At 34.8% G+C, this 25145-nt stretch overlaps 1 protein-coding gene across 3 annotated transcripts; it reads right to left on the reverse strand.

The window, feature by feature from the left end:
* Positions 1–1412: 1412 nt before the first annotated feature.
* Positions 1413–19486, reverse strand: ZRANB2 (zinc finger RANBP2-type containing 2). 3 transcript variants are annotated; one of them, XM_027606648.2, is made up of 11 exons: positions 18916–19482; positions 16374–16426; positions 16173–16281; positions 15027–15109; positions 10799–10875; positions 10391–10525; positions 9064–9233; positions 7237–7323; positions 4913–5071; positions 3765–3838; positions 1413–3215 (listed from the first exon to the last, which is right to left on the reverse strand). In XM_027606648.2, the coding sequence occupies exons 1-10, from the start codon at positions 18969–18971 to the stop codon at positions 3805–3807; spliced, it is 963 nt and encodes a 320-aa protein (XP_027462449.1). In that variant the 5' UTR covers positions 18972–19482; the 3' UTR covers positions 1413–3215; positions 3765–3804. The 3 variants fall into 3 exon arrangements, 2 of the variants coding, with proteins under 2 accessions (XP_027462449.1, XP_027462438.1); XR_003522264.2 differs by having other exon boundaries at positions 3159–3215; positions 3765–3834; positions 18916–19483; XM_027606637.2 differs by lacking the exon at positions 3765–3838 and having other exon boundaries at positions 18916–19486.
* Positions 19487–25145: the final 5659 nt, after the last annotated feature.

Consider the following 25145-nt stretch of genomic DNA (forward strand, 5'->3'; position numbering starts at 1 on the left):
CCAGATATATGATGAAAAAAGGTACTTTTCCTCTAATATTCTTTCCAATTTCCCCTTCTCCCAGTCTAATCATCAGAAAAACCCACTAATTCAGAATGGGAGGTATTTTCCAAGATACCCCGTCAGTACTCCTTAAGGTTGTCAACGAACTAATGAAAAACTGTCAGACCAGAGGAGAACCGCAGAGATATGACAACTAACTGCACTGTGGTATCCTAGACTGGATCCTGGAACAGAGTAAAGGAAAAATGGAGAAATTCACATGAAATCTGGATTGTAATGAATAGTAATACATCAATGTTGGTTTCTTAGTTTCGTCAAAAGTACATGGTAATGTGTTAATGATGGTGAAAACAGGGTGGGGAGGGTATATTAGAACTGTGCAAATTTTGCAACTCTTCTGTAAATCTAAAGTTATTCCATATTAGTGTGTCTGTCTATCCACCTACCTACCTATAAATGACTGCAATTAATACCCTCTTACCAAACCACTAAGAAACACCTGACCATTCTGACTTAACATTTATCTTCTGAGACAAATTATCCGGTTATTAGAGGTGATACAGAAATTTCCCATCAGACTTGGGGGTAAATCCCCATTTAGCCATCTTGTGGCTCCCTTGGACAAGTTTTAAATTTCCTTAAGCTGTAACTTTGCTTTTTGTAGAACAGTATGTAAAGCTGACAGGGAGAATCTATCTGCCTGTGATTTATTACATACCTTAAACTTTTAATTAAAACTGCTCAATCTATTTTCCAGTTCAGGAAAGGTACAAAGTTATCTCACAACTATATCAAAAACAGAGGACAGAGTGGAGAAATTCCCTGCCTTCATACCAATACCTACACACTGGCTGTGGATGCCAGAATACAAAAGATAAGAGGGGAAGCAAAGACTTGTTTTACTTTTATAATTGTGCCTAAAGATGGTCTTGCGTTTAGAATTTGCCCTGAACTCAAACATTATTAGATACCATTCAAATACTGTTCAGATAAAAGGATTCTAAATGAGAACTTAAGAAAATTTAGCAGTTAAAAGGGACAGCTGTTCAGTGTTAAACAGTCACAGTATTTTAAAAGTTAATTCAAGCAGCACACTATGCAGTGCTATTTTACCACATGAAAGAAAGTGTGTGATGTTGTAGTAGGAAACATTCAACGAAATTTGGGTATTCTCCATTGAAAAGAAAGTCACAAAAATTTTGAGTATCCAAGGTTATATAGTTGATCATGACTCTGGTATGTTTTAAACCAAGCACTCCTATATAAACATAGGGTGATGTTATACAAAGGTAAAGGAATATGAAGAATTTAAAATGCACAATCAAAAGTAACAGGACGGTAGTTTAAAAATGAACATTAACTTGGAGCTTAAAAATTCTAATTTATTTCTCACAAATGCCACTTGATGCTTGACTCACAGCTTTATTTACATTTGTCTACAGCATCATTTCCTCATGAAATGAACTAGTACAGCTTAAACCAAATGAAATCATAATCATCTGAATTGTCTGTAAACTATTAGCTAAATTTATAACCTTGCATTTGCTTAGTACAGCCAAAGTTTCAAATACAGAAAGCACAAGAATAAACCAATGGTAACATGTAGACTCTAGAAGACCATCTGGGCAATTTAGAAGGTGGACTTTCAAGAAGTCTGAGGCACAATTACAAGAGAGTAAAGGTTCTTGTGCAACCTACAGTAAACGTAGCAAAGAAAATTAAGACATAAAAAAACAAGGGGAAGTTCTTTGTAAAAATATTATCAAAATACTTCTACATAAGGTATTTTGCTTTCATCTTTAGGTTAAGTTGAAGAGAAAAATCACTCATTTAAAAATAAACAAATAATTTTGTTTGGTCTACTGAACACCTTAAAACTTTTAAATTTTTAATTGCAGTAGACAATAACTTAAAATTAAGGAAAAAAAACCCAAGAAGTGGGTACTGACCCCCATGACAAAAAGTCCCCAGCACACTGTCGATTTCCCTTAATATACTTACCTTGCATTGTCACTGAAGATACTGCTAAGAGAAACCTTTCTGTTTTTAAGCCAGAGGACATAATGGAGCTCAGGTGACCAGATTTTAATTTTGAGAAATAAAACAAACTCTGAAAGTATTTTAAGCCATAAGTAATTTCAAGTGAATAGGAACAATAAGTATTTTCTGCGTGTCATGCAGAAATAAGCATTCATTTGTTACTCAAATTTTATGCAGTGTTTGAACATCTCAAGGCAAATAAATGTTCACTTAAATTCACATCTCTGTTGGTCTTTCAACCAGAGAAATATACTTCTGAAGCTTTCTTTGTTCCTCATTAACTATGATTTAACTTTGTCTGCACTACCATATGTGATAACTGGGTTTTTAAAGCATATCACATAAAGCTTCTTAAAAATATTAAGATAAACATCTCGAAATAGATGTTTTTCTCATCAGTAATACCAGTAAAGGAACTGGTTTTACATTTTTGCTCAAAATCATGTGTCAGGCAAGGAGAAATGAGTAACACCTCTTTCCTTCTGCAATTCACAAGATTTTTCTTCATTAAACGTGGTGGTACAGAAAGCAAAACTGAGTAAGAGAGAGAGACAAAGATTCTAAGGCACCCTCAGCATAGGGAATTTCAAAATAAAAGTTTCCAGTTGGCTTTTTCAACTAGTTTTACCTTTTCTGATTAAGAATCACTTTGACACAGATTAACATAAACAGGTGGACTCCTTTTCCCAGAATAACATAAACAGATTGTTTCCGACTACTTTACCACAGTCTTGCCTCCATGCCCAAAGTTCAGGCAAGCCTAGGTTATCCTGTCTTCAGTCAATAGACAGTTCATATTCGGAAATGAAAAAAAAACAAGAGTTCAAATTAGGAAACAAAGTACTTTGTCATAGCTGAAATGGTTTTAAGTGAAGCAAATGGTTGTAAATAATGAATGATAGAGCATATATTTTGGGACATTATGGCTTAAAATACTATTTACTTCTAATTTCACAAATAAACACAGCTGTATTGTTCTGAAAAGCAATGAAAGGCATGCACCTCTACTAGCAGATTTAGCACTTCTGACCAAGTAAGACACCAACTTCTTAAAAAATATGCTTCATGCACTGTACTGATTTTTTTTTAAGATGTAAATTTTAATACATTATTTCTTTTTTGAACTTGAACGGGAACCAGAATGGGATGATCCAGAAGATGACCTGTGGTGCCTGTAAGACATGAGGAGAAAGGAGATAATCTAGTAAGCTAGAGTTGGTTATCCAGCATTCATTCATAAGACTGTGAGAACATAAAAAAATAAAACCTCATTATGCTGGCAAAAATAATTAAAATATAAGATACAAATGTATACACATAATAACTAACTAGTGTTTAGATGTTGGATATGAGCCCAGTAATAGCATAACCTTAATTTAAAATTCTCTATAATTTACAAGTATCTTCTCTTTTCAAGATATAGCCACCTCTCAATTATTTAAGGTAATGAAGGAAAGCCTTGCAAAAATGTGTAAAATTACAGATAATATACAACAAAGGCATATAAACTTGGTAATGGAAGTGTGACTTAATCAATCCCTGTGATACACTGTAGTGTGGTAAGTCTATATGTAAAACAAATACAGCAAGGCTTCTGATTGTGTATGAAAGTATATATTCATAAATAATTACGTTTGGAAATCTAGGTCACACAAGATGATTGTACAATTAGTTATAGGGTTATATTCATGCAGCTAATATGAATAAGTCAATATATCAACCTGGGTAAAGTAGTGGTGTTCCGAGGGGTTGGCCCTGGGCTCAGGGTTGTTTAGTGTTTTCACCAATCACCTGGCTTATGGAATAGAGAACATGTTCATTAAGTTTAGATGACAACAAACTAGGGGGATTATATGTGGCTAAGATAAAAATTTGCAGAGTGGTAAGAAAGCAACAGAATGGATTTCATTCAAGTACGGAGTAATTTTTTTTACAAAGGAACAAATGCACAAAAACAACACTAGTCGTGTGTAAGCTTAATATCTAAACTTTAAAATGTGAAGCAAAATTAATCATTCTGTACAAGAAGGAATCATGAGGTAATCCTACCACTGAACCCAGCAATAATTAGATTCTACTTAATTCTTATTTTCACAAGCTGAAAGGATATGGAAAATTTGCAAAGACTACAAAGGAAATCATTAAAATGCCTATATAATTTGACATTGAGAATGTAGAGAAAGTTAATGAAACTGAGTAATTAATTAGCCTGTTGCAGAAAAGGCTGACAGATGACACCTGCACTCTCCAAATTTTAAAAATGTCAATACAAGTAAAGTGATCTAGTAAAGGTCTTTCTCTTAAAAAAAAAAGATTTGGACTGCAAGATGAAAAATGTATTAGCTACAAGAACAATTTCCTTATATCCTTATAGATGGGCATAAAACAATAATTTGCTGTGGAAAGGCATTTATACATATTTAAATGAGAAAAGATTTCCAATATCTAAAATAGTTAATTTTTTTTACTAGAGGCCCCAGAATTCTGATTTCTAATATTTAATGTAAAATCAATAACATAAATACATTTAAAAATCAACTTCGAAATTATTTCTACATACAGCCTCTGAATTACAATCTTAAAAGACAGAAATAACCGAGAGTTGGCTATAATAATCATATATGAAAATAAAAATTTAAACAATAAAATGACCAGATAGTGGAAGAGTGGTTTGATCTACAACTTTTCTAAGCAACCTGATCAAAGCACACAGGATAAACAAAGTAATTAATGGTTTTGAAATTCAAAGTTGAAAAGTGTAATTTAAAATTGGAACAAGGAGATAATGAAAATCTAATCCTTGACTAGGAAGTTTGATCTATTAAACACACTTAAGAACACCCATTCTTATTTCTACAGAAACCCAAACCTTTCGGGTGACCGTGATCTTGTTCGTCTTTTTTTGCGATCACCAGATGAAGAAGATCTAGAACGACTTCTCTTTCTGTTCCTCTCAGGAGATGATGATGAACTTGAATAAGATCTTTTTCGTGGGGAAGAAGAGCCCCTGTGGGACCTGGAGCTGGATCTTCATTGATTGAGAAACAAATCAAACATTTCATTAAAAGAAGAAATGAGGCAGATCATTTAGTTAACAGATAGCTCCAAAAATAAACAGGATATACAACTGAAAATTTTTTAAGAAGGAATACTTACTGCATACTCAACAGAAGACTTCTGGTTCAACCATGAAAACAATTCTACTTAAGTACAATTACTTTAATTTAATCTTTTTAACATTCTAAGTGTTCATCACTTATAATTAAAAACCAGCTTAATAAAGAAGAATTTTTTTTTTTTAACTTAAGGCTTTCATTTTAAAGTATACATAAATAACAAAACCAAAAGGTAAACACATTTGCATGACTCTATGTCTAGAAAACATATTCCCATTTGGGAAACAAACTTGTATGTTATATACAACTTCCTGAGGCAAATAAACATAACAATTCCTTGAGGAATTATGCAACTTATTAGTTAAGTTGCTATACAAAAGGCAGGGATAAGGGACAGCAATGAGAAAGAACTATTAAACTACCAAATAAAGAAAAATAAAATGAATTAACTTTAAAACTTTGATTTATATTAACAATCTTTATTTTTATGAAGGACTACTATTCATGAAGTATGAAGTGTTGACATTCACATGTTTCAGGTAGAAGTAAATGTGCAAATGTTTAAATGCAAATTTTTTTCTTCATTTACATATTTTGGTTGAAGGAATTTAGCTCAAACTTCCCAAAAAATTCACCTTTGGGCTTAAAATAAAATCAGAAAGCCCAAAAGGAGAATTCTTTGGAAAGTTATAAGCAATGAAAAAAATGTTTGGGAAGAACATGAAGGCTGTTCTGTAAATCTGAATTCTAGTACTTCCCAAAGGGAACTAGGACTTAAGGATCTTCACCTAAGCAGCACTTAAATAAAAGTACTAAAACATTGATAATAAATAACAACAATAAACTCACTTGCTCTCCATTTTGTATTGGCTTAATACAAGCTTGCGTATCCTTTCTTCCTTTAATGTTAAACTGCAATTGCCCTCTAGTACTAAAGATTTGGCTCTACTAAGCAATTATTTTTACCAAAAAACTATCATTAAACTTCAGTGTGAATTTCCACACAAGTGGAATTTTAGTCATTTTCAATTCTTGTTAGATGCTTTAAATAAATGATCAATAAATCAACTTAAAGGGCAGCGTATTCTGACCAAATTTAGGAAAAAAACTTCAAGTAAACACTAATGTTTCATTTGCTTCTTCACAAACTGTTTCCCTCTACAGGTTGGACTAAATGCAACCTGAAGTTAACAGCAATGCTTACTTAAGACCACACCCTACCTAGACTAACCAACCATACGTATTTTTTTTTTAACCAACCATACTTCTTGATTTAATTTGTAAAATTTAAGAGGAGTGCTTGTTCTATATATATTTATGCATAACATTTTATATTTATAATTCTATAATATTTTGTACAATATTACCAAAAAATGGAAACATTCCAGAAACTTTATCTGATATAAATGACAAAACAGTTTCTGTAAATACTGAAACAACTGCCCTACAAAACAAAATCTGTTTTTTTTTTTTTAAAGATTTTATTTATTTATTTGAGAGAGAGAGCACATGAGAAGGGGGAGGGTCAGAAGGAGAAGCAGACTCCCTGCAGAGCAGGGAGCCCGATGCGGGACTCGATCCAGGAACTCCAGGATCATGACCTGAGCCGAAGGCAGTTGCTTAACCAACTGAGCCACCCAGGCGCCCAACAAAATCTGTTTTGAGGCAAGGTTAATTTTCTTCCTTTTAAGAACATAGTAAACTTTTTCTTTTCTTTGCATATCTCTAACTTTATCTGAACTATTATTGCAAACATGATTTTTAATGGACTAGAGATCTGGTGATAGGACTTGGCTCCATCTTTCTATTTCATCACATTTTAGCTAACACAAAAATAACAAACCTTGCATTATGCAAAATAGCAACCTTAATTCAATCATGGGAATGTCTTGGCACACTGCTGGCAATGGAAACATCTCATGGTGAGAAAATTAAGCTGAGGCAAGTGCATTAGTTTTCTAATGCTAAAATAAAATTGACAAATAGAAGCAAAATAAGAGGAAAAAAGCAGCAACGCCTTCTGCAGCCTTTAAATATTTTTTCTCTCTGCTTTACAGAGAGATGCTACCTCATTCACCTTGATTTCGACCCACGAGATCTCGAACGTTCTCTGGAACTGGAACGAGATCTTGACTGCGAACTGGAAGAACTTCTTGAACGGGACCTGGAACAACATGGAAGGATTTTTTTTTCCAGGACCACTTAAATGAACTTTGTGAAATGAACACTGAAAGAAAAATATATGTTAGAGTTCATTTTCATATAAAAAGACAACTATTTGAGATATATATTTTCAAAACACAGTATTTTAAGGTAACTAAACAAAATGTTTAGTTTTAAACATTTTCTTTAAATATTTATGCCCGAAGTTAATTAAAAAAAATCAACTATCACTTTCCAAGTTTGACTAAATTACTCCAAAAATCAAATTGTACAAATAAAAACACTAAGCATTATCTCACTTCATTAATATTGAATACTTTCTGTTCACAAATAATTTTTAAAGCAACCCAGGACTTACACAACCAGGAATACTGAATGATGCTGTTTATAATTTAACTTCTCTGATAGATCTCTATCAATTTCCCTAATAAAATTCTTTCTGTTTCCTTAGTCTCTAGCTAGTATGACACTTTAAGTATGACATGTGTATGTTTGTTTAATTGCTATGTTTTTCTGTCTACTCAAAGGTTAGAGAGTTAAAGAGAAAATACACTAACAATCCTGTCATTGTCTTAGGTAATTATATTATTGAAAAATGATACAAGGGGAGATAGATATGGCCCACTTAAATTTTAACAATCACAAATGAAAAAAAAATTCATGGGGCGCCTGGGTGGCTCAGTTGTTAAGCGTCTGCCTTCAGCTCAGTTCATGGTCCCAGCTCAGTTCATTGAGCCCTGCATTGGGCTCCCTGCTCCGCAGGAAGCCTGCTTCTCCCTCTCCCACTCTCCCTGCTGTGTTCCCTCTCTCGCTGTGTCTCTGTCACATAAATAAAATCTTTAAAAAAAAAAAAAGAAATAAAATTCACTTATTAACCTAATATATACCATTAATTTATCCCTTAAAATACCTTGTAGAAAAAGATTACTATTACATTTACATCTTAAAATTACTGTATTATCACTCCTATAAGCTTTCAGGCTTTATAGTACTCAAACAAAAATTATCTGTTAGGTACTCAATTAGCTAATATTTTTATCCCTAAATACCATTAAAATTCATGGCCCATGGCTTCACTGCATTGTGAATAGAATTCTTCAAGGGAACATTGTCTATATAAGGTACTGCTTTTGCTCACCTAAAATTTTCATTGTTGACTATGCAATCAGGTAATATTTATTAAAATTTTACATTACCAGCAAAATAATACTCAAGTACAACACCAACTAAATGCTTTTTCCTGGATATCTCAACACCATGAGCATTAAGCCAACAAACTAATATGTCTGAATTTGCTCCTTTACTCAAAATACCTCTATCAAAGTAAATTATTAAAACACTACATTAAGCAATTAGTGTCTAGAAAATTTCTATATTAGCCTTTAACATGAGTGAAAATATAAATCTTCACACTTTAAAGTTCCTAAATGTATACTACCTATTTACATAATTAAGCATCACTGTATATAATGGTTTAAATGAATTTTTTTAAAGTCTATTTAATAAAAGGCATGGTGCTAAAAATGGACCAAGGAAGTTTCACATTAAAACTTTGCATTTCTGAAAATACTAGACAATAACTTCATGGCGCTAAGAAAAAATTATTTTGTAAATGTGGACTTGAATGAAATCTCTAAAATAAAAAGGAAAGCTTATTCAGTCAAGAAAAACAAAATTTATAAATAAAGAAGTTAGATACTGACATTTTGACTGGTGTTACCCTTGACCTGTACCCGTTTACCTGGACCTAGACCTTGAACTTGAGGGGGAGGATGAGCGTGATGAAGATCGTGAATGTGAAGATCGAGACTTTGAGCGACTTCGTCTATTAGATTTCTTTTTATTACTATCTTCTTCTTCACTGGCATCAAGATTATATTTTGAGAGATCAGCATCATCTTCATCCTCATCCTAATAAAAATTCAATTATGTAGACATTTGTATATTAATACTATCTACTAGGAATGATGAACAGTTCTGTGTACTGGACATCTCCATATGGATATACAGTATCATCAACAGATGTATGGTATCATCGACATCTCAGCAAATTCTCAATCCTAAAATCTGCCTACTATATTTCTCATCTCAGCTAAACAGACTATCTTAGACTTTATAGTGAAGTAAACCTAAAAGTCGTACCTATTTCTTTTTCTGTCACAATGTATCACCAAATAAGCTGTAAAGAATTTTCATTTTTATCCCTTAAAAGTCCTTGAATCCCCCTTTAGTCTAAGTTCACAACTTTGCTCTTTTCTCCCATATATTACCGTATAACCTCTCACGTAGTCTCCCTAACTCTAGTAATCCATTCTGCCTCCCTAGTATCTTAATATATTGACAGTCACCACTCTGAAACAGATCAGATTTGTTTGATCTCATTAAGAAACAAGCTTTAAAAATTGTTCCACATTTATTTGTTTAGTTGCATTTGAGGACTTCTTATGATTAGACCTCAAGTGTATCCTTAATCTGGATGTATACATCAGATCATAAAACTTTATACTCTGGACTTAGAATGAACACCCCCTGACCTGATGGTGGTGTTCATCCCTCTCACCACATTCTCCCCTCTGCTCTAACATTTATGCATGATTTTTTGATGTTGCTTGTTTCTTTCCTATTTAAACTTTTACTTGCTGTTCTCTGCCTGAACGTGCTCTGACCACAGCTCTTATGGCCAGCACCTAATATCATTCTATCATTCAAGGTCTCAGCTCAAATTTCACCCTCAGTAATCTCTCCATCCACTGAAACCAAAGTAGCTCTGCTCATGATCTGTTATCACATTTATCTTTACAATACCATTGCTATCTAAACTGTCTTGTTCATTTATGTCTTTCTCCTTGAGAATTGAAGTTCCATTAAAAGAAGGATGGCTCTGTCTCCATTATTATTGTATCTCCAGAGCCAGAAGAGTGCTTGGCAGAGTGAAGCCTGAAACCTTTTTGAGAACAAATGAATACATAAAACGTATCTTCACTATTGGACAAAGACCATTGGAAAGATTCATGTTATATCATAGCTCAATTAAGGCCAAAGGGAAATAAGACAAGGAAATCATTTACCTCATCTAATTTATATTTAGAAAGATCTTCATCCTCATCCTCTTCTTCTCCCTCAGATTCTTTATCTTCAACTTCCTTTAAAATAGATGCAGGACCAACTGCCTTCCCTCTGTATTTTTTCTTTTTACGTCCAAACTAGAGGAAAAGTTTCATATTTCTGTTAGCTGAAAATGTTTTAAAATTACTACTTTTTCTAAGAAATTACTTTTATATACTTAAGTCAATAAATATTTTCAAGTTAATTGTAACAATTATATATTTAAGTTAGGACTTCTTAAAAAATGGTAAGCTGCCTTAAAGAATACAAAGTATACTTATAAAAAATACATTTATTATCTCTTTGCATGTAAGATATTTTTTACATGTTTTCTAATTTGTGTTCAACCTGCACACTAATGTATAGCTTACCTCATCATATTCACCATCAGATTCTTCTCTTTCTATATATTCAACATTTTCTCTTTCATTAAAACCACCACCATAGCCTAAAAAGGGAAGGGGCATAAACTGTTACCCTATGACAATTCATTAAAATAACAAAAACATGTCAAAATCACCTCCAAGCAACAGAAAAAAAAAAAGAAAAATCTCATAAATGACATTTGCCTAGCTAGTAAATTACTAGTTTTAAAAAAGCATACTAAAAAGTATCACTACAGAGAACAGTGTCAAAGTTACATACTTTGGCTGAAAAAGTCCTGCTGCTACATTTCTAGCTCTTCTCAATTTTAAAATGTCCTGTATGACTTAGACTATGCATGCAATACATGGGTGGAAAACATCTCCTCAAATCTATGCTATAACCAAGTTCTGAAACAACTTTCTTCTGTACTTTATCGTAATTCTTCTGAGAGGAGTGGGCTCAGTAAGAACTAAGAATCAAATTTCACTGATTACCAGCTGCAGATAGACCGTAATCTTTTGATATGTTGAAATTTTGCTGGAATAAAATGTAGCCAATGTTCAGAATGTTCCTAATCATATAAATACAATGACATAATAAAGGTCACCCAAACTGGTTTTAATACAACTATTTTTAATATATTGTTCAAAGTAGGCACTAAACTTTTAAACTGAAAATAGTCTATTAAAAAGCAGTCAAGATCAGCAAACCACTATTCTTTGATATCACAACATCTATAATTGGATTGACCGTTTTTTGACACAAGCTTAAGAGAAACTGGAGTTAATTTTAGAGAAAGAGTGAGATTTTGAATAAATCTCCCACTGAAAAAATAATAAGACATTATGTCAGCAAGAGCAACATTATCTAACTACTACTGCACATACTGTAGAGCAGTATCAGCACATAAAGGCAGTGATTCCAAGATGTAAGGATGTCATAAACGAGCAAAACACTAAATATATTTATGAACAAAAAAGTATTTTTAAAGAACTTAGGGTATGTGTCTTTAAAATTATCAATCATGGGCTTAAAAAATGATCAATTACCCTATCATTTTATAAGAGACACAAATAGTAGAAGGAATAGAACTATCCCAACAAAATAATGTAATAAATTTAACTTTCTTAAAAAAAAATCACATTCATCTTATCTTCATTAGAGTTTGTACCAGTGAAAACTGCAATGTGTAGGTGCTTATCCCTGAAATACTTGCATGTGATCCCTTTCTTCCTTCCTCCTCCTACCTTATTTCAGAGACAATATGGATTTCAATTGTGTTATACATGAATTTCCTTTTGCTTCTGTGAGTGGATTAAATAGCAGTAACAACTTTTCCTTACTAAAATCTTGGCTCTAGCTTTTCAGAAATTAAATATAAAAAGAGAAAATCAAGTACAAACATGATGAACCTCAAGGAAACGGCTCATATTCAATGCTAATTTTAGATTACAAATACTGTAGAAAAGTTATTAATTCAATGTAGTTTGTTACCTCTAGATATGTTTAATGTTATATCAGTATGTCCTGGGATTAAGGTATGAGTAATGTAATAAACAACAAATTTTAAAAGATGACTAATAATAAAGAGCTAAGCTTCAAACTACGTAAAAGTAGGAGAAAAAACAAAATTTCACAGGATCTAGATGGAAAATAAGTCATTTTAAGAGATGATTAATAATAAAGAACTAAACTCTAAAAACTTAAAAGGAAAAAAAAACTAAAACAAAAACAAACCAAAAAAATCCACAGGATTTAGATGGGAATTAATTCACATATGGGGGGGAAAAAAAGGACAGTGAACAAATATAATGCAAAATCATGACTACCTTCAGGTCAGTAGTACAGAAAAATGCCTGATAAACTAGACTGTTATATGTGAAAATGTGTAAAAATATTAAAACAATCCTATTTAAATTCAATAGTTGGGCTTTTAGAGTTCTTTGTTCAGGTTTAAGTAACTTGCAGCTGAAAAATGACATAGCAAATAAATTAGGATTTAGAAAGTGAACTGTAATTCACAAGTAATTTTGCACAGCCATGTTAATAAAATTACTTTGTTTCAAAAAAGATTTTATTTGAGAATGAGAGAGAGAACACGAGCCTGGGGAGGGCAGAGGGAGAGGCAGACTCCCTGAGCAGGGAGCCCGATGTGGGACTTGAACCAGGACCCCAGGACCATGACCTGAGCCGAAAGCAGCCGCTTAACTGACAGAGCCACCCAGGCGCCCTGTCAATTTACTTTAAAATGAATATCATAGCAAATACAAAGCTAATCTCGTGTTCTCATATAGGCTACAGGAAAATGAACTTAATTTTTGACAAGAACATTACTGAAGTATTTTATTTGAAGGGATAATGCAGAAGTCAGCAATCTTTCAGTAGCACATCAAGTTTTCTTTTACGCACAGACTATCCCACGTTTAGGAAATGTTCCCCAGAACCTCGGACTTCCTTATTAAAAATAGTAGAGACACTGGAGAGCAATGCTCTAGGTTATTTCACACCTTCAACTGTGACAACTAGTTATAGCCAGAGAAGTGGGAAAGGGTCAAGACACCAGAATCACAGAAGAAAATACTGAGTAAAGGAAAAGTGAGAAGACCTCAAACTTTGAAGACTTCAGTTGCTCTTGCAATAGTGGAACTTTAAAGGAAGAGTCACAAATGAAGCTTTTACTTTGGAAAACAAAATAAAACAAAACATCTCTGGCTGCCAACGGGGCAGGGAGGCAGAATATGTACAGACACCAGCTAAGGGGCTAGTTCTCCAAGACAAGATATAGTGGTATTCCTATCTAGGGGAGTGGTGGAAAAGAATTTTGGAGGGAATAGAGGAGAAATGAAGGAGTTACTAAGCACATCTAGATTTCTGGTTTATGCAACAAGCATATGGTGGGTAGTACTAATCATGAGAAAGAGATCACTAGAAGAGGGCCAGGTCCTGGGAGAAAATCATGCGGTCAGTTTGGATATAGTAAGTTTGACATTTACATGATAATGCTGAATAGGCAGCTGAATATATGGCTCAAAGAAGTCTCAACTGAAGACATACATCTGAGTATTATGGTGTGCCGAAAATTACTTAAACTTAGGGCTTAGAAAAAAATGCCTAGAAAATAAAGGGCAAAGAATTAGAGACCGGACCCTGAAGATACTCAACAAACATTCTGTGGCCAGGCAGAAGACGATGACTCTAAAAAGGACACAAATAAACTACCAGAGGTGTGGGGAGAAAAAAAATAAAAATTAAAACATATACTTTAGAGGTGAAGAAAGGAAAAAAAAAAAAAGGGAGACTCTTATTAGAAGGCCCCAACCTACCCAATTAATATAAAGGCTAAGAATGAGAAGAGTGGGGTAAGATTTGAGGATTGAAGAAAAAATATCTAGGACACTGGACTATAATCTCACATGAGAGAATATTATTAAACAAACAAAAAACAAAACAAAAACACACCAAAAAATGGGGGGAATAAAAAAAAGAATTTCTGTTGCAGTTTTGAAGGGCTAGGTCCAGATGATTCTGGAAGGGCTAATGGGTCTCATAACCGCAGAAACCACACAGTGGAAGTGATCTGAAGTTCTCAAGGAAAAGAAAACAGGGAAGTAGTTTAGTAAGTCTAAGTCTGACAATGATAACTATATATAGAAGAAAGACTTTGATTATATGATGTATGAGTCGCTACATGATAAAATCAGATTTGATAATGTGGTTGAGCTAACTGCTGATAATGAAAAACTATATTCGATTAGGTAAATATTTTCATCTCACCACAGAGAACACACAAAGCCAATGGTAACCTATTACTTAGACCAATGGTTACCAAACACCATCCTAATCACCTACAGATTTTTGGGACACACACCCAAAGAGCATTCATAGGTCTGTTTTGAAGTCTGTTTTTAAAAAAGTTTCTCAAATGACACCAAGACACAGCCAAATTTGGGAATTCCTGCCTAATCGTTAAGACAATTATCTTAAAAGGTGCCTCTCTGCCCTTCCTAATGTCACTATTTGTTAGCATAGGACTCTGTAACACTGTACTTCGTAAACTGTGATACTATTAAACAAGATGACCTTTTTGGGTATGAAAAAATATCAAGATAAAAACCTAAGGGCAGAACAGACAGAATCCTCAACTACTATGCTCTTATAAGAGAAGGTGATAGAATTGTTAATTAATTTTTCTTTCTTTTAAAATCATTTAGTTAGAATGTGATTGTATTTTACCTGTTCTTTCTTCTAACTTAGCATACTTTGGAGTATTACACATGTTACACTCTGATCTTCTGGCCCAATTCACATTACTGCATCTTTAGAAGAGAAAAATACCAGATTAGTAGTCTATAATGCAATATAAGAAAAAAAGTAAATTTTTAGACATTCTAGAATTTTAATAAAAACTAGGATGAAATCACTACCATAAAGCAATGTTTATTAAGAATACTGCAAAGAAAATGTACCACTAGCGCACATTTTCTAAAGAGAAAATATGGATTCCGACGAAAGACTGAACTATTTAAGCAGAGAAGCAAAAGCTATACAGTTTGAAGAGTGCCTTTGTCATTTTTTCAAAAATGAGGCAAATTATACCTACAGAGATTTTGATGCTTTAGAGGGAAAATTCATTTTAAATTAAAGGTTTCACTAATTTTTCAGTCTCCAAATTCACCTCAAAGAACAGTAAAGTTATACCTTCCAAATAAAGTTAAATTTGTTTTTGAGGAGTAAGTGCAAGGACTGAATTTCACAGCATATCAAATCCAGTGATTTAATCTGTTGGAAAATTCTCCAATAGAAATTTAATATCTACAGGATCAGAAATTTATGAAAACCCTCTTCTGATTCAGTCCTTTTACATATATGTGATTCATCTGCACAACAGAAAAGATAGAAGTTGGAGAAAAATCTATACAGAACTTGAAAATCAAAGTATTATGGAAAAACTACCTAACGAGAGATAGTTATAGCAAAGTTACGATTCTAAAACTATTTTGTAAACAGGCAAAATGAATTTTGTAGTGTATTTTCGTATTAATGATAGAGGCTGAAAATTTTTGACATTTTTCAATAGAAACAAGTAGGTTTTGGTAGTTTTAAATAGCCTTTCTTTTTTTTGGGAATGCAAGCTTACCTTAAGCATTCATTAACTACTATACATAATCCATCACAGTAAAAACTAATACTATCATTAAAAAATGAGAATTTAAAAATTCTTTATACTTCTCTATCAGATACGGACTAAACAATCAACGTATCTTTGATTTAAAAGGTTTCCTTGGTTTGTCAATGTGACTAGTAAGAACTGAAAATATTAACAAGTAGTGGCTAGACATACTATTATGGAAGAAAAAGTGGATAATTTAAAACACATACGTTTTGCACTGCCAGTCATTAGCACTAAAAAGGCCTCGGCTCTTTTCTGCAAGTGTCTTCCCTATTTCAGTACCCCCAGCTTTCATCATCTTAGCCTCAGTTGTTTTCTCTGAAAATAGAGGAAAATAATGCATTATGAATCTGGGGAAATTAAAAAAATAATCTGTATATAGTCGTAATAGAGCTTCCTTAAATGCTTACCCCGACCACATCTATTACAGCTGGTTCTTCTGGCAAAGTTTACATTTCCACATCTGAAAATAAAGAAAAGAAATACAGAGATATTATTTAAATCTACAGAATTTTTTAAAAGTTCTATATGCACAACTTTTAATGTGTCCTTACTATACACCTATATCCAGAACTTCTAACGCCATCTCAAATTACAAACAAACAAAAACAAAAAACCAACCCCCACCCCATTCTCGCAATGTAGGTGGAAAAAATGTAAGATTTAAAATCACAAGGACAGGATAAAAAACTCCAATCTTTCACTAACTGGTTAGTCATTTAGGATCTCTGTGTTTCAGTGTTCTATTAGCACCTATCATTGATTATAACAAAATCCCCTTGGCAAAGGTGACGTAAGATAGGATTCCACTTCAACAATTTTTTACTGAGAGGCACTGAGAGTTAAAACAACTTCACAATAAATCCTAGTATAGAAAATAAGAAGATATATACAAAAATGTGTTAAGTAGTATAAAAAATACATAATCCTAAAGATGGACCAAGGGGTAAAATAAAGATAAATCAGAGACGGTTTCATGGATCTTGACAAAACAACAATCTTTTTACAAGCTGGAGATAACAATGTAAAGAAGATAGGTTATACTAACTAAAAATATAAATAGGTTCAATAATTACAAGGAAATGGAGTTTTCTGGGGGTATTTATCAAACCTCTGAAACCTAGTTGAAAGAAATAACCACAAGCAATAAATTCAACATGGTGCAACACAACACAGTATGACTTGTTTATATTCAGCAAACTTAATTAAAAACAAGAAAATTATCATGTGCACTAACAATGATAGTCTTAAAAATGCATCTGTATATTGGTAAAAGCATGTTAAAAGCTCTGAATAACATGCAAAGCTTAAGTTTTAAAAAGTTGATTTCTTTTAGGTGTTATAATAGCATGAAATAAACATGTGAATTATGGAATGGGTATAAAGTGAGCATTCCATATAATTTTTAGATTTTTTTCCCCATAAAAAATATGCCTTGTGACCCAAATAAGCATTGAAAATATATCAAATATATCCTAAACATACACACTGTAGAAATAATACTCTATTCACATAATTTTAAGGGAGTTGAATGTACTCTCTTAGACCTACTTCAAATACCTGCATATGCTGTCATAATGACACCATCAAAGGCACATCATTCTACAAGTAACCAACAACACAAAAATCACAAGTTGTTTATCTTTTTAATGTTTTCAATAGTCTGTATCACTTAGAGCAATGCTATTCATAGCATATGAATTTGTTCTATTCAATACTGTCAGGTTGACCTGATTCTTCAGTTCATCTCAATCTTTACCAAATGAGCCATCCATTTATTATGAAATAAACGCAACAATATTTCATTTAAACTACTTAAAGTGTGGATAGAAGTCAAATTTTGGGGAAATACGGATTTAATGTCCTTTAAGGACAGTAAGTGATTTAACTTTTCTAAAACTACTACTGATAGCTATCAATTAAGAGTATTCACATTTGGTATATTTTGTTGCTCTACACACTATCTATACTATCATGTATTCACTAAAAGGGAGCTATTCTATGCCAGTCTTTTAGTAAAGTTAAATAACCTACTTACGTGGTCTGTAAGCAATAGAACTGGAATTAAACCCACTTTTGTTTGCTTCAGAGTTTCTCCTCTTTACTACCATGAACTCTATACTTGTGGCTAGCTTAAGAAGAAATCAAAACATTTTTATTTGAATGTGAGTTGTGCATTCAGTTTTTTGGACAATTACTTTTCATGCTCAAATAGGTACATTTATTTGAACACCCTTCAAAAGAATCTGGCAATTTAATAGAGCACACTGGCTTCAGCAACAATGTCAAACAGCTCAGCCACTAAAACACGTGCTTCTCTGCTGCAGTAATCTCCAGGGCTGAACAGCCAAAAACACAGGCCTCTCGGCTCTAACGAGGCGATATTGTGGGGAAATTAAAGATCAATAAAGAGAAAAAAGTCAAAATTTCCTAAATCAAAGAAGGGCAGTGTTTGGACGGGGGGCAGATACAAACAGTAGGGAAGAAAGCTGAAATTAAAAACTAAAAAACCAAGGCAAATTATGAGAAGCAAAAAGACGAGTTCGAGAAAGCAGCTTCCCGCGAACGAGAGTAAAGTTCTGCAGGAAAAAGTCACGTGGGGCATATCCAATCGCAAGCTGGCCTCGACTCTGGAGATTTCCTTATCGCGGAAACCTGGCCGAGGCGGGGGTGGGGTGTGGGGGCAAAAGGTAGGCCATCTCGCTCTCGAAAAAGAGGGGCTGCCTTGGAGAGACAATGTCGAGGAAACGTGGAGACATACTCAACACAAAGGCTCCCGAAAAGAGCTCATCGAGAAGAGACCGGAGTCTCCTTCCCGCCTGGAAGCTGGCGGTTCGCCGCCTCAATCCGGCTTGAGGTACCGGAGACCTTAAGAACGGCAAACGCCGAGCGAACCTGGGAAAGCGTCTACCGATAAACCCTTCCCCAGTTCAGGACCCTTCATGAACTCACTTTTTGTCAGGGCAAATCCAGTCACCGTCACTGACTCGGAAATTCTTCGTCGACATCTTGGACGCCGCCACCACAACCACCCGCAGCTACGTCTTCGCAGGAGGAAGCGGGCTGGGGACTTTCGGCACTCTGGGGCTGTCCCCATGACGCCTGACTCCGACGCACCACTGCACCAGGGCTTGATAATGAGGACGCTCGGCCGAGACTGAGTGTGAACGTTGTAGTCCAGAGTAAGATGCCTGTGCGATTGTTTCCTGGCCGAGAGAGTTATGGTGCAAATGTATTCTTTGGAGCTAAAGTAACAGGCGCCGCAGGGTCAGCCCAGGCTGGAGGCCTTCGTGGCACTGGAAGCCTCAGAGAGCCCCCTACAGGCGGGAGGACCCGAAAGGAAAATACTTCCGCTCATATGGGCGGAGCTAGGGAGCCTAGGCGGAAGTGACTGTAATCAGGTTTGAGTTTGGGACCGCGGGTTGCTCAGGCTAGGTGTAGAGGGTGAGTACGGTGGGCTAGTCAAGTATTTGTAGAAGCTATTTTAATAAAGGATTCAGAACTCTGTTCTTTAATTATGCACACAGCGCACGGATACCATTTAGAAGTTTACTGTTTTTTGACACATACGTAGATAAAACAGATAAGCAATGTACACGTGGGAACCGACCAGTAGTTTTGAACTAGGATGTTGCCAATATTGTTGAAATTATCTGTGTCTTTTATCCCTTGCTTCCCTCCAGGGGTAACACTTTCCTCTATTTTGGGGTTATTCTTTTGCTTTTTAAAAATTTATGTTTATAAACTGTTGAGCTTTTACAAGGATAGTTGGTTGTTACGTAATTTACAGCCTTTTTTTGTCCCCCCACTCAACAGTGTATTTCCAAATTCGTTTTAGGTTGTTGCATATATTTCCATGTGCCTGTAGTTCCTTAATTTTACTGCTGTATAGTGATAATATTTCTTTCTGTGACAGCTTATCCCTTCTATTTACCAGGTTTGTCGTTACAAACAACGCTAGTATAAACATTCTAATGCATGGATTCCTGTACCAAAATGCAAGAATTTTTCTAGAGTACAACATATACCTAGAGAGAACATTTTAACTACTTCCTAGTTATAATAACTGCTCTAAAATCTGATAATTTTAACATCTTAGTCATTTAGGTGTTGGCAGCTGTTGATTTTATTTTTCCTTGAGAATTGGTTATATTTTCTCACTTCTTTATATGTTGATTAATTCTCTGTTGAGTAATTGTAATTTTTGTCTTGGACATTTCGAATATTATGTTGCATAGACTCCGGATCCTGTTAAAAGCCTTTGGGGAATACTGGTTATTTTGTTTTGTTTTAGGAGGCGGTCAATCTCAGTTTGGTTCAGTTGCACAAGTTCAGTCTCACTTTCTGTGTGTTCTGGTCCCTATCAGTTAAGTTTTCAAAAGGCTTTGTTATTCTGCTTTAAGTTTGTCCTATACGTACGACACTGGGGGAGTATTTTGGAACTTGGGCAGTACCTTAGTTCCCCCTTATTTGCAGTTTTGCTCTCCCTGGTGATCAACTATGAGAAGCAGATGATTCTTCTGACTTATCCTCAGGTCAATAGTAGCTTAACACTTTGTTACAAATGCCTATGTCATTCGCTTCACTTCATCTCCTCCTATAGGCATTTTATCATCTCACATAAAAAGAAAAGGGTGAGGGGTGCCTGGATGGCTCAGTCGGTTGAGTGTCCGACTCTTGGTGTTGGCTCAGGTCATGATCTCCAGGTCGTGAAATGGAGCCCCACACTAGGCTCGGGGCTCAGCATGGAGTCCGCTTGAGATTCTCTTTCTCCCTCTTCCTCTGCCTCTCTCCCCTGTTCGCACATGCTCAATAAATAAGTAAATAAGTAAATAAATAAAATCTTATAAAGGGTGAGTACAGTACAAAAATATATTTTAAAAGTGAGAGACCACATTAACATAACTTTCATTATAGTATATTATTGTAATTGTTCTATTTCATTATTAGTTATTATTACCTAATTTATAAATCAAGCTATAAATTATCATAGGAATGAATATATAGGAAAAAACAGAGTTTTATCTGCAGTTTCAGGCATCTGCTAGGGGTCTTGGAACATATGCCCTGTGGATAAGGGGAGATTACTGTAGTTTAAATTGTAGTTCAGTTCACATACCTTTTGCTATACAGCTTTGTGTCTTTCCTGCAGTTCAGGCATGAGAATAGAATTTATGTGAGTTTCTGCATAGAATTAGGGGGTCCCCTTCTACAGCTCTTTTTGATAGTCATCTCAGGCTCTTTGTTTTGCAGGGACCCCTCTCCCTGGCCCTCCTGCCAAAAATAAGAGGTTTTTCTTGGAGTTCTAGCTGCCTTCCATAGCTGCAACAGCTGACTAGGCCCCACACTGGGGCAAAGAGGTGAAAGAAAAAAATGTAGATTCCCTCCACACCCTTCATACCACAGAGGCCTCCTTTCCCAGTTCCCTTGTTTAGAAAGATAGGGTTTCTCTTGGTCTAAGCTTAGGCCCCAACTCTCAAGTCAAAGCCCAGAGGAAGAAAAGGAGGGGGGAAGAAAAGCCAGGTATTCCCCCTCTCAAACTTTGGCTCACAGAAACCTTTCTCCAACATGCTTCATTTTTGCTGCCTGTGCTGCCATTAGTTTTACTAGAGGCTAGGCCTCACATCAAAGCTGTGGGAGAAAATAGGAAAAACAAACAGGGTATTTCTCTAACTGTGATTCTCCCCAGTCTGCCCGTTTTTGTATACTTTTCAGAGTTCTCAGGTAGTTGCTTTTTGTATTTTGATCTGAACTTTTAGCTGTAATCAGCAGGAAAGAGTAGTGGTCTTACTTCATCTTGGCTCTGGCAGTGCCAGCCAAGGAAATACAAATTACTACTACATATTCATCAGAATGATTAAAATGAAAAATTCAGGAATGCCTGGGTGGCTCAGTCGGTTAAGCCTCTGCCTTCAGCTCAGGTCATGATCCCAGGATCCTGGGATTGAGTCAGCATCGGGGCTCCCTGCTCAGTAGGGAGTCTGCCTCTTCCTCTGCCTGCCGCTCCCCCTGCTTGTGTTCTCTCTCTGACAAATAAATAAAATCTTTAAAAAAAATTATTAAAAAATTAAAAATTAAAAACTCAGACAATTCCAAGCGTTGGAGAGGGTGTGGAACAATAAATTCTTATACATTCTTATACATAGTGGAAGTGTCAATTGATGTATCTCCTTTGAAGAACATTTGTCCAGAATCTATTAAATCTGAACATATATATACCTTATGACCCTGAAATTCCACTCCTAAGTATATTCCCCACAGAAATGCACATATGTTCATCAAAGATGTATATAATAATGTTTATTGCTACACATTCATAATAACCCCAAAGTAGAAATTCCCAGTTGCTTATTAATGAAAGCCTGAATAAATTGTCATATATTCACCCACTGGAATATCATATATAGCAATGAAAATAAATTGCAACTACATTGAACAGTGTGGCTGCCACTCAAAAGTATAATATTGAATTGAAAAAGCCAGAGACAAACTAGTACATTTACATGAAGTTCAAAGGCGGACAAAACTAATCTAAGATAATGATTACCTTAGGACATGGGGAGGAAATAGCAACTGGAAGGGTACATCGGGCCTTTTGGAATCCTGGCAATATTTGTCATGATCTGGGTTCTGGTCAGGTATCTTCATTTTATAAAAATCCATTGAGCTGCACACTTATGACTTGGGCATTTTTTAAGAGAAAAAGTTTAAAAAATACTTATATTTACCTATCTCACCTATCCCCTCATTCAGTAGATCTTGTTAAATATTATACTAACTTCAGGGACAGAGGGTGTGATCACACACCCACTTGTGACATGGTGAGTATCACTGGTAAGTGGGTACCTTCTGGCCCTAATAATGACTGAGCTCTCTTACAGTTGCAATATTGAGTCTACCATAATTTCTATTAAGGCATATTACAAGTCTATTAGGAAAAGATCTATTCTTGGTTCTAGAATTAACTGAGAGTTTAAGGTGGCAATGATCCAGTCTCTGAGATTTACATTTGTAGATTCAAGGAGAATTTTCTGGAAGTACAGATAAATCAAGCAGATCTTGTTTATGCATGTTCAGTCACATTCAGAAAAAAAATCCGCTACTCAAAAACAATGGAAAATAACTTTTTATAAAGTTCCAAATCACTAATTCACTACAAGAGTCATAATTGTGCTATATTAAAATAACATTTTTTAGTTGATCAGAATTTTTTCCTTAATTATGGTACATAATCCTTGTGTTATAAAGTATCTGGAATTGCAGCTTAACAAGCAACCATAAAAATGTTTGCTCTTGAAATAAATAGGTCTTACTCAAACAAAAGAACAAGGAATTTAAATAAATAAATAAAATAGTCAGTGAATTTAACTCTCATACCTAAGAAACTCCCTAATTTTAATCTGGGAACTTGTGGAAAGTAAAATTTACTTCTTAGGTCATGAGGACAGCAGTGACTTTAGGTGAAGTTGCGGACTATGTGAAGTTGTGGCTGGGTTTAGTGCAATCTGTGCAGATATTGCAGGATAGGGGAGGGTGGCTCTCACCTCCAGAGAGGGACTCAGAAATTTGGAAATGGAGTAATAAAATACCATCATTTAGAAGTGAGGTTGGAAGGATTAACATGCAATTAATGAAATCAACCTTCTGAAAATAGAATTATCTCACTCTAATATCTGATTTGTGTTTGTAATGTGAACAAAAATCTAAAGCCAATCCATATTCCTGAGGGAATTCTTTTACAGGTAATGATAGCTACTATTTATTAATCACTATATATTCAGTAGTGTGCTAAGAGCTTTACATTCATTATCACATTTAGAATCCTACCAATCTTTAGGAAAGATATTGTTAGCATTGTCTATTGATGAGAAATCAAGGTTTAGAACTGTAAGTACCTTGTGAAGGGCTGTAAAATGTAACATATGGTGACTCAAGTCCAATTTCTTGGTTTCCAATCCCAACTCTACTACATGTTAACTATGTGACCTTAGGCAAATTACTTGATCTATATTTTCTTTCTTCACAGAGGAAATAAAGATGATAATAGTACCTGTATTTTTATTTATTTATTTTTTAAGATTTTATTTGTGTATTTGAGAGAGAGAGGGTAACAAGAAGCAGGGAGGGGCAGAGGGAGAGGGAGAAGCAAACTCTCTGCTGAGCAGGGGGCCCGATGCAGGACTTGATCCTAGGGCCCTGGGATCATGACCTGAGCCAAAGGCAGACGCTTAACTGACTGAGCCACCCAGGCACCCACTAGTACTTGTATTTTAGAATTGCTGAAAGCATTAAGTGAGATAACTCACTTAAGGTGCTTGATAAATAGAACTCAATAAATAAAGGTAATTATTATTCTGTTAAAGGCTAGAGCTGGTGAATAACATCCAGTTAATACACCAAAAGTCAATCAAGTGTAGTTAGTAAAAATTTTCTGTGAGAATCACATGTCAACAGAAAGATGATTTACAATAAGTCTAAAACAACAATGAACGAAACATAAGAGTAGATCTGGTAATGACCAGAAGAGAAGACTATTTGTGTTCAAGGATTACAACTAACTTTTCAAAGACAAATATTCCTAGAATAGAAAAGGAATTTCAACTATCCCAACTTGAAAGGAAAATCCCTCACGCCTATCCATTCTCTTTCTTCTAATTATATGCTCACCAAACAACCCTCTGACTGATCATTTTCTCTCCTGAGTACATTTAAACTACCATGGCAAAATACCCAGAGTGAATTCTCCATACACATTATTCTTTTAGATTTAGCTGTCTTTATGGATTGATAGATTGACATTCTGAGACACATACCAGTTTCTTATAGGTCCTCTTAACGTGTTGATTCCCAAGAGTTTAACAATGGTGGAACTGAAAAAGGCGAGCTCCTGAACCTACAAAGCTAAGAATCTGGTTTCGGATCTATTGTACTATAGCTATTTATACTGGCAAGTAACAAAAATCACAATAAAATGGCTTCAACAACAAAAAAGGAGGGAGTTAAAGAGGAGGTGTTTGATGGAATAGCAGGGCAAGACTGCAACGTAGATTCAGGAGACTGAAAGAAGCACCCTAGCACTCTTCCAGTAGTCTCTTGTCACTGCCTCTTTGCTGACACATCGTTCTCTCCTTTCTGTAGACCAACTTTCCCCTGCTACTTCATTCACGGGACAGACAGAAGTA

Source organism: Zalophus californianus, chromosome 4, assembly GCF_009762305.2.
Source record: "Zalophus californianus isolate mZalCal1 chromosome 4, mZalCal1.pri.v2, whole genome shotgun sequence".
In the NCBI taxonomy this organism is placed as follows: Eukaryota; Metazoa; Chordata; class Mammalia; order Carnivora; family Otariidae; genus Zalophus; species Zalophus californianus.

Bases quoted from the DNA above. Each gene is read 5' to 3' on its own strand.
- ZRANB2 (XM_027606637.2), bottom strand. From the start codon at position 18,971: ATGTCGACGAAGAATTTCCGAGTCAGTGACGGTGACTGGATTTGCCCT. The intron at 9,234-10,390 runs GTAAATGATTTC...AATTTTTATTAG, and splicing joins CTAAATATAAATTAGATGAG to GATGAGGATGAAGATGATGC. The intron at 3,216-4,912 runs GTTTGGGTTTCT...CATGTCTTACAG, and splicing joins AGATCACGGTCACCCGAAAG to GCACCACAGGTCATCTTCTG.